The sequence below is a fragment of the Prunus mume genome, linkage group LG1, assembly GCF_029339155.1.
Source record: "Prunus mume cultivar Tortuosa linkage group LG1, ASM2933915v1, whole genome shotgun sequence".
Taxonomy (NCBI): domain Eukaryota; kingdom Viridiplantae; phylum Streptophyta; class Magnoliopsida; order Rosales; family Rosaceae; genus Prunus; species Prunus mume.
In genome coordinates, this window is record NC_142698.1 from 17,078,256 (window position 1) to 17,088,196 (window position 9,941).

The following is a 9,941-nucleotide window of genomic DNA, read 5'->3' on the forward strand; positions in this document are numbered from 1 at the left end:
CGTCAGCTTTCCGTACGCATTGTTTATTATCTAAAAATCTAAGTAAGCGGCTCCCTTGTAATTAAGTAATTAAGTGAGCTTGGCAGCTAATAACTCAACCATGGTTGTGGGGTTGACTGGTCAGTGGTGAGGTGGTGACCGCTGATTGGCTGAAAAACTTGGAGCTGTGAGGTTGAAGAGGGTAGGGAATCTATCTAGAGACTGGTTGGTTTTGTTAATTGCAATGTTTGACGGTGAAGCCGCGTCATGCTGATGGACTTAACGCGTAAGCGCGCTTCCCGATATTTTGTTTTGTTTTTCTTTTTTTCCAAAGTTAATTATTTTGCTTTTTTAATTTTTTAAATTGTTGCTTACTGTCTGTCAGTACTGGACACTGACCTTGACTTGCAACAAACAAATCCAAAATAAGATGCCTTCTCTTTTGTACTGTTTTACTGTTTTTGGTAAAAGGAAATCAAATTTGTCATACCACAATAAGGCCAAGATGGGCTCACAAGATCCAAACAGCAAACAACAGTACCAAAAAGGCCCAAATAAATACGCAGACATGAATTAGGTCAATTGGCCGAAGACAATGTGCCCGTTTGATCGTCATACATTAGGGTACTTCACTTATGTTTAATGAAATGATAACGTGTCTAATATGAAGGTTCACATGAGGGAATGTATATGACTAGGATGGTTAGAATATCGTTTTGTCAAAAACAGAATGGCCCAAAAGTTAAAGAAAGCGGCCGAGAAAGTCCTTGACCTGATCGATGTAAGGAGGACGAGTGGGAATGATATGACCAGAGTCGTGTTCAATGGTAACAGAGCAACCCTTATCAAATAAGGAGGCAAGCTTCCTGCTTGCTTGATTTGCAATCTGCCTGTCTATTCCATGGTCACTGCCAAATATGTGAAGCGAAGGGCATTTCAGCATCTGAATTTTCTCCTCCTCAACCTCCATTAACTTCATAAGGCCAAACCCCGAGCACAAAATCACAAATCCAAACTCCATTTCCCCAGTTTGTAAAAGTCTCCTTTGGGTTTGTTGGGCACAAACTAATGCAGCTGCCATTGCTGCTCCCTGAGAAAATCCCAACAGTCCATCAAAGGGCCCCTCCTGAGCATACAGAGTTTTGATGTATGCCAGTGATTCTTCAAACCCAGCTGTTTGCTGCTGGTACTGCAGAGGATCAAATGGACCATCTCCCATTTTCCACTCCCTGTCCGGGTTGTCGCTTTCACTCTCACTCTTTCCTCTGAAATCAGGTGCTACGAACCACGCAAACTTTTTCCTGCAATGCTCCGAGGGCGGTGGTGGACTTTGTTGTAGTAGTGATGAAGGCGGTGATGTACAATTCTGATGCGACTCTGTGACAGTTGAGGGTTGGTATATGAATGGTAATTCATGAGGTGCATCCACAAACACGAGCTCAGCAATGTTTTTGAGTTTCTTGGCTAAGGATGCCGTTCTTCCTTTAAAACTTGAGGCATTCTGTCGAAACCCATGTAAGCACAAGATTCTGAGTTTTCTTGGAGGAGACCCAACGGCTGTGGACAACAGTTATTACAACATTAGGAACAAAACAATGAAAATGAGGAACGTCTAATACTTCAGGATCCAATTGCAAATGCAAGATGTGTCGGTACACTTGAAAGCACGGTTGTTCAAAGAGATTAAGATTACAGACCTTACCCTGTCTCCAAGGCAGCTGAGGCGAGGGCTTAGCATCTGAAGATACAGTTTCACGCTCAATTTCTTGTGGTATTGAACTTAATCTTCCATTTTCAGAGGAAGAAACCAACTCAACACCCTTGTGATGATTCTTGCAAAGCTCACAGACATATACAGAGCCCTTCCTCTGCTGAGACAAATTCAAAAATTCAGTAACAATGACACAAATACGTGAATCTAAAGAGAGTGCCACCAAAGGACAGTGTACTCAGGGAGACTTACACACAAAGGACATACCATTTTAAATGCAGGATTTTTTATAAAACAAAAGCAAACATCTTCTTGATCCACCCTAATATAATATAGGAACCCAAAGACTGGTGACCAAATTCGCAGTGAAGCTTGAACTAGCTCACTAACACAATGAGATTGCTTTTTAAAACAGTCAATCATTCAATTAGTAATGATAAAACTAAGTTAGAAAACATACCTGGCAACTATCACAAACTAAGACAAGCATTCTACAATAACTGCAACGGAGGCGTGAAGAATAATCATCAAACGACACACCACAGAGAAGACAGGTTCCCAAAATATTTGCATCTGAACTCGCAACTGAAATCCTAGTCACAAAGAGAAAAGGTATTCCAACTTTTTTATTTTGAATTTCTATCACCAAAATACTCAATGATATTGTTTAATTAGTATTAACCTTCATAAACATATAGATATAGATATAATTGACAAGCCAAACAGAAATAGGGCACAGGGTGTGGGTACAAATTCATGGGCTTTTCTTCACATGCATCTATTTGGCAATCCAAATCAGAGAATAAAAAAGTATACCAACTATGACCACAAGAGGCATTCAGCACCTAAAGAATCATACCGGTGATCAAAAACAAAGTTCTTTCCTCTGAAAAACCCACCATCTGGAAACTGTTCCAAATAACGCTGTATACCACCAAATAACTGCAAATAAATTCATATAGCATGAGAGGTCGTCACGATCATCATCAAGAAGCATGAATCTTACTCTATAAAAACAAAAGGCTTCTTCTTTACAAGAGTGCACCTGAAATACGTTCTCATATCCAGCACCTTTTGATCTAATATAGGCTGATGCCATTTCGCACCTGATTCCTCCAGTACAATACCTGTAACAGCACCAAAATATGAAGTGAGCGGCGTATAAATTTAATGGATGTAGTTATGCCTATTGAAAACTGACCGATTATGCAACAAGAAAAAAATAAAACTAGTTGCCTTGGAAGATTTTCTCTGAGAATCTAACAGCAGAAACTAATTTGCAAGTAAGATAAGATCGAGTGACAACTTATGTTCAAGATATAACCACTCACATGAGAACATTTTTCCCTTGCAACTGATCAGAGTTATCATCAATCCATGAGGGCAGATCACTATACTGCCTAATGCCTGGATCCAAAGTTTCCACATCTGGTGTGTGGAACTTCCCAATTCTTGTCTCGTACAAATTCCTTGCATCCAACAGAACAAGTTCTCTATCGCGCTCTGTGCTCTCTTTGTCTAGTTGTCCTGGAAAAACATACACCAATTATTGAATACCATTATACCTGTAAGTTTTCATTTTCCTCTTCACACGTCCAACAACCAGAACAGCCATGAATAAAAAGGAAAAAATCAGACGGGAGTCACTAACCAGCTCGCTGTAGCATGGAATGAAACTCGTCTGCAGAGAGATGCTTTCCAGCATCTGAAAACTCTGGTGATTTTAGCAGAGGATTAGAGCTAAGAGTAACCAATTCCTGAGTTCAAGATAAAAATATGTAAATACATAGACATATATAAATCAATAGAATGGTAATAAGCATAGTGCTAATCTTTAATTCAAAATATCCACATCAAAATAAATGCACACTCCAAATCAAAGCCAAATTCTTGAAAAATAAAAGCAACCACCTTAACAGACAATAAAATTTAACGGCAAGAAATCACCTTGACAATGCGAATTGAGAGAGAAGTGAACCCGCATTCTTCAGCAACCTTGTCATTCAATGGGCGACCACAAGCCGCCAGCTTGAAGTCGGTTCCTTGGAACAAACTATTCGTCTCAACCGCAGCAATGTGCTTCTTCAGTGCAGACAACTTCCCCCCAACCTAAAACCAAGCCCAAACTATCAATTACAAAACGCCCAGAATAAAAAATCCACACGAAATGAGGCATATCAAAACAATTGTTAGTTTTTGCTTGAAATTATGAAAAACCCATCTCATAAAACTGGGGAGCATTATGTTACAAATGAAACAGAACGTACGGTGACGTTGACGCCAAGCGGAGAGATTCGAACGCGGCCGAGGAGAGAGAGAGAGTTGCAGTTGGAGTGGTAGAAGGTGAAGAACTCGTCGAGGTCTGGAATTTGGGTGTATTTGTAGTATAGAAGAACCCCATATTGGTCTTCTTCTTCGTCTTCTCTCTGTTCATGGTCTTTGTTGTTGATATTGGGTTCCATTGTTGAAAGCTCTCTTCTTCGGCAGGTCAGCTTGAACGTGAAGTAGCAAGTTTTCACTTCACACGGGAAGGAGCAGCAAACCCAAATTTAACCCGCAAAAGCTGGAGTTGGGCTGCCCGCTTCAACGTAACCCAAATTTAACCCGGGTTCGAATTTTATAATATATCTTTGATTAAATATCAAATAAAATAAAAAATATTTTGAGCTTTGAGCTATTATATATCTTGCATTTGAATTTTCTCATCTTACATGAGAGATGATGAATATATCAAGATTATATTCTATAGGTGATGATCAGTTGTCCTTTTGTGAGATTTTGTTGCAAATGGAGCACAGACCAGATCAATGCGGGCAACCCGAGCCAAACACGAATGTTTCATCGGTTAACATAGAATTCAATAATTTTTCTCAACACAACTAATATCATCAATCAAAAGATTCTTAAAAAGTAAATTAAAAAAAACAAAAACATGCTGAGAACAGAAGCCATTATTTTTGCTCCAATTCCGGGTAAACACAAGGAGTGACAATTTTTTCCTATTAGAAGTATGGCAATGCAAAATATTAATGGAAAACAGCCGCTTGGGCACATCTATCAAATTCCATAGACAAGCCTACGTGCCAACCAAAAAACCCTGGCCCTTGGCAGTGAGGGAAAATCAAAATGAGGTTTGGAAATTCATCAAAAGGAGGTAAAGAAACCTACAATGCTAGAAAAACAGAATCCTATCAAAATTTGAAGCCACCAGGGGGAGGGTTGGGCTGGTTTGCTCCAAAAGTAAAATCATGCTGATTTCCATCCCCATTCACCTGAATGTTCTGTCCTTCTTCTTCCTCGGCCCAATATCTCTCCAAGATCTTCACAGCCTTCTCATAAATCTCATTGTTATCATGTGTCTGCAGATTCTCAATCTTATCCAAACCTTCACATTCATCGACCAGTTGTGCATAAAGATTGATCCCGTCATTCATTCCCATTTCTTTGTCTGCCTCACCCACCTTCAGAATGTTCTCAAGACCTTCAAGGCACACAGTTATAATCCTTGGATCTGGGCAGATTAGAAGATCACAGAGCGGTTTAATACAACCTCTGGAAGCCAGGTGTCTGCAAGAACATTAATCATGCATGTAAAATATTGGAAGATATAGCATGAACACTATCACATAATCAATCTGGTAGAAGAAACTCAAGTAAAGAACAAACTTGAGTATTTTGTCTTTGCCATTGTCCAAATATATACCAGAAGGTCATCACTATCAGTGTTTTTCAACATTAGAATGGCAGCCAATATATTGATTTCAAGTTTCATTTTCTTTTAGGGAAAAAAAAGGAATTTCAGTGCTTAGTACTTGATAGTTGATATATGACATTCAAATTGATCAGTTATGTGAAGTGGAAAACAGCAGAGTCAAACAAAAGAAAGAGATTAAGGGGAAGAACATCCACTCAAAAGCTGATAAAGCTGAGTAGCACCATGTATTTCCATTTATTATCTGGCTGGAAAATGTTGCACAACCCAACTCTTTCCCCAACTTTCTTTCAACTCTCTCAATGAGGTAGGACCCAAAATATTGTGGAATCAATCCTGTGATAGAGTTGGAAGTAAAATTGGAAATAGAGTTAGGTTGTATAGCATCTTCCATGTGGGTGTCCGTATTTATCTGTCCATGTATGCAAGTGGAAAAATGAAGGCGGAAAAACTAATCCAGTGGTAAAGGTAGAGCATACTGAATCTGGTCATGAGATCCTCCAGAAGTGGCATTTGAGATGGCCCACGCGGCCTCCTTTTTTATGTCAAATTCTGCATGTTGGAGAAGTTGCACAAGCGGGAGGATTATATCGGCTTCAATCACAGCCTGTTAAATGGAATTTAATAGACAAAAAATGTAAGAACTGTATCAAGTAACATCCTCCCAGATCAAATTAATTGTGGGACAAGGCAAGAAAAAAGATCAAGGAAACTTCCTACAAGCAAAAGGGATTAAGAAAACAAATTCCAATACATTTACAGAGACCATTCAAAACATCCATAGAAATTTATAAGCATTTTCTTTGCCAAGTAATTATATAACTGGTAAGAAACAATATCAGTCAAAACAAAATATAAGTGTTAATAAAATAACTAATAAACAAAATCTCCCTTCGTTGTCACAACTAGGCTATGTAAGTGTGGGGCTCTTACCCAACAATCCCCCAACTGATCTACTACTAAATAAAAGAGTACAAATAAAACCATCCAGTTATATCATGCAGTCATCCTACTTGTAGAGATGGTTATGAAACACCAGACACCCACCCTGAACATGAAAACGTAGTACAGTGGATTTAGTGGGTGCCATGCATTAACAAAATGCATGAGATAAGAAAAACTGATAGGTGCAAAATTTACTCATGTTGCGCTACGATTGGTACTTTGGTACCCTTAGAAGAAAATATTTGAATTTGACTTCTTGGTCCATACTGTCTAACAAGAGAAGTAGTGATTTTTATATTTAATAAAATCCACACTTTAAATACACTTATTTGGAACATGATGAACTTCAAATGCTCAAGAAATATATGTTCTTATAAATGCTTTTCTCAATTCATGACAAGTGAGTATCACAACTTTCTTTTCTTGTTTTTCTTTTAACATTTGATGCAAACAATTTAAACTAAGTAGTCGAATTTAAATCCAGAAATCCAAATGCAATTTAACGGAATTTATACCTGTATTTGAATTTTATTCCCGGCTGTGATATTTGAAATTGTCCAACAAGCTTCTTTCTTGATGCTCTTTTTGTGATTTTGTGTGAGAAGTTGATGGAGGCGAGGGAGCACTTGGTTATCAATAACAAACTGGAACACATACAGAGGTCACTTTGTTGCCATACATAGCAATGAAAATCAAGGCATTATAAAAAACAAAAACAAAAACATAGAACTGCTGTCCTGCAGGAAGAGCAGATTCGGATGACATTGGGCTCTAAAGGGTAAATACAAATTAGTGTTAGTACCTGAGTCTGGGAATCATCACCAGTAACAATGTTTCCCACTGTCCGAAGAGCAGGTATAAGAACCGTAGGTGATGGATGACTGGCATAAACAAATCATAGTGAATAAAAAATCACTCAAGGTGAGTATCCTAAACAACTATGCTAAGATAATATGGACCAGTGAAGACCACTGCCACAAGTGAATAGTTTGTAGAGAGTATAGAAACTTACATCAGAAGCTCCATAAGTCGCTGGCAGACGCCCGCTTCAATCACAGCCTGAATTTTGTCATTTGGACCATCTGAGAGATATGATAGGGCCCAGCAAGCGTCTGTCAAGACTTCTTCATCATTTAAGTAAATAAGTTGTCGAAGAATTGGTAAGGCAGGCTTCACCTGAAACAAAAAACATGCAGATAAGCAAGCAGAAAGGGTACTTATTACAGTCACGTAAGGCATCAACCAAAATTAAATTAGGAAGGGATACCAACTGACATTTAACATATATTATTAAGGTTTTAACCAGAAAAAATTCTCAAAATCCCCACAAACCTGATCAAATGGTGTTGCTGGCTTGCCACGACAAAAGTTTGATAAAGTCCATGTAGCATTCCTTAGCATGGATAACTTGGAATGTTCATTTAATTGAGCTAGCAATGGCATTAGTGCACCTTGTCCAAGAACAAGATCCCTGCAACTAGGAGAGTCGCCAGCAACATTTCCTAGAGCCCACACTGCCTGTTAGAGAATCAAGAAAGCAAGGATTGTCATCCAGTACAATCAAACAAATGGAAATTTCTGGCAGTCAAAAGGGAGAGAAACTATGAGTTGTGGAACCAGTAAAACTTAGAACGTAAAGAAGCATATATACCAAAATAATGAGCAGAATACTTTCTGAAACTTATTACTAACTTACATATCATATTGAAATTGGAAAGAATTTCAAACATGCATAACTTAGAATCATTCAGAAAGCCCAAATACTTTTTCCCCGTGTTCTGAAGTCAAATTTCTAAAACTTATTAATAACTTATATATCATATTGAAACTGGAAAGTCTTTCAGATATGCATCACTCGAAGTATTTAGAAATTCCAAATCCAAAGGCAATGCTCTCAAGTTGATGAAAAGTGTGAAAGGTAGTGAGAGACAACCTGCTCTCTGACATCATCACTGCCAGAGCTAAGAAGCTGCACAAACATGGGGACCGCACCATGTTCAATAACAACTCGTGTATGATCTGATGTTCCAGATGCAACATTGGTCAAAGCCCATGCAGCTTCAAACTGCATATAAAGATGAAAGTCAACCTCGGTGTTTGATTACACCTTAAAGGATAATTTCATTTTAACAACAAACATCAAAAATATTCCGTACCTGCAATTGGGGCATATCATGTCTCCCAAGAAACTCCACAAACCGAGGGACTGCACCTGCTTTTATAACCTCATCAATTGGAGGGCTGCGTTCTACACAAAAACGAAAAAACAAAAGTCAAGAACATCACACGAATATTTCACCTAAATAGGAATAGGAAATGAACTTCAAGTATTGGAGCTGCTCCCAAACCAATTGATAATAGCTTCCTAAACTGAGTGGTAGCCTCCAATTGCAAAGCAGGATCATCAGACCATACTCCTTGCACCATTGAGGGAATACTTTCCAACTGTTAAACAACACCAACATCAATTAATGACCAACCCTTTTAATATAAGATCAAATTGCAAGAAGAGGAACATAAAGAGTCAACTTTCTAAAGATCTCATGCATGAACATTCTTCTTTGCCCCCAGGACTTGAACAAAAAAGAAGGAAACTATACAACTTACTTCTTGAATAAACAGAAAATTCTCCGTTGCCTTAAGCAAATTATCGATTCAACATCCCTTATAATCAATTTCTTATAAAACGGTAATTCTCATTTTTAAATCCGTTCCCTTTCCTTCACTTTCTCAGCAACCAAACACATCCATACAAACTAATCCCACAACAATTCAAACTAAAAAATCAAACAAACCCCGCAACCACAACGATTCAAAATCCCTAAGACATTAAGCTCAAAAAAAAACAAACCACAATGTATTACCAAGAAGATTTAAAAATAAAATAAAACGAAGTAGTACCCTCTTCTCGAAAACGACGGCGGTTTGGGTGCCATCAAGCAGTTGCTGCTGGGACGGAGGCAAGCCTTCCCTTCTCTTCTTGAGCAAATTGTCCTCGCGCTTGTTCTTCCTGATCTCCACCAAGTTGTCCTCCCTTCTCCTCCGAGCCTGGTCCGCATCCACTCCAGTCTTGTACGATTTCTTGCGCACCTCGGTGCGTGTGCCCGGGCGCAGAGACATTGTCTTCTGATTTAGGTCTTGGTTCGCTTTCGGGTCTGTGAAATAGCCCTCGCAAAGTGTTCGATGAAATTACTCAAAAGAAAACCACAGCGAAGAAATTGATTCAGGTTTCGGGGTGGGGGTGATATAAAACAAGAAAAATAGGCGGGTCTGGGGTTTGGCCGGGATCGTATGTTCGTATATCTTACGACGCAAATACATTCTACTTCAAATCTATAATATTCAATAACACGATCTACGGCTCACCTAAGATATGAGAACTTGTAATTTAAATTTGGCAAATCTCAGCCGCCCGTTCAATAGCGTATAGTCTACGACATCTAACAAATGAGAATGACATCATTAATAATTTTCCTTTTTTCTGTGGGATAGCTTTTCTCATTTCTTTACCAAACTTTAAAAATAAATAAATCTAACTCGTATCAGACAAATGAATTATTGGAGGAGAATGTCAACATAGATCGAATAGTGCAA

At 38.5% G+C, this 9,941-nt stretch overlaps 2 protein-coding genes across 3 annotated transcripts; both read right to left on the minus strand.

Annotated features, from left to right (window-relative positions):
• Positions 1–525: 525 nt before the first annotated feature.
• LOC103344287 (rhodanese-like domain protein) lies at positions 526–4,238 on the minus strand. 2 transcript variants are annotated; one of them, XM_008247905.3, is made up of 9 exons: positions 3,958–4,238; positions 3,638–3,799; positions 3,342–3,447; positions 3,022–3,217; positions 2,736–2,817; positions 2,550–2,632; positions 2,151–2,283; positions 1,682–1,847; positions 526–1,536 (listed from the first exon to the last, which is right to left on the minus strand). In XM_008247905.3, the coding sequence occupies exons 1-9, from the start codon at positions 4,150–4,152 to the stop codon at positions 722–724; spliced, it is 1,938 nt and encodes a 645-aa protein (XP_008246127.2). In that variant the 5' UTR covers positions 4,153–4,238; the 3' UTR covers positions 526–721. The 2 variants fall into 2 exon arrangements, with proteins under 2 accessions (XP_008246127.2, XP_016651139.2); XM_016795653.2 differs by having other exon boundaries at positions 1,682–1,850.
• A 337-nt stretch (positions 4,239–4,575) lies between these two features.
• Positions 4,576–9,665, minus strand: LOC103344276 (importin subunit alpha-4). Its single transcript, XM_008247895.2, has 10 exons — positions 9,249–9,665; positions 8,696–8,792; positions 8,504–8,595; positions 8,281–8,412; positions 7,680–7,865; positions 7,360–7,523; positions 7,150–7,228; positions 6,863–6,991; positions 5,882–6,009; positions 4,576–5,257 (listed from the first exon to the last, which is right to left on the minus strand). The coding sequence occupies exons 1-10, from the start codon at positions 9,465–9,467 to the stop codon at positions 4,882–4,884; spliced, it is 1,602 nt and encodes a 533-aa protein (XP_008246117.2). The 5' UTR covers positions 9,468–9,665; the 3' UTR covers positions 4,576–4,881.
• Between the last annotated feature and the right edge of the window lie 276 nt (positions 9,666–9,941).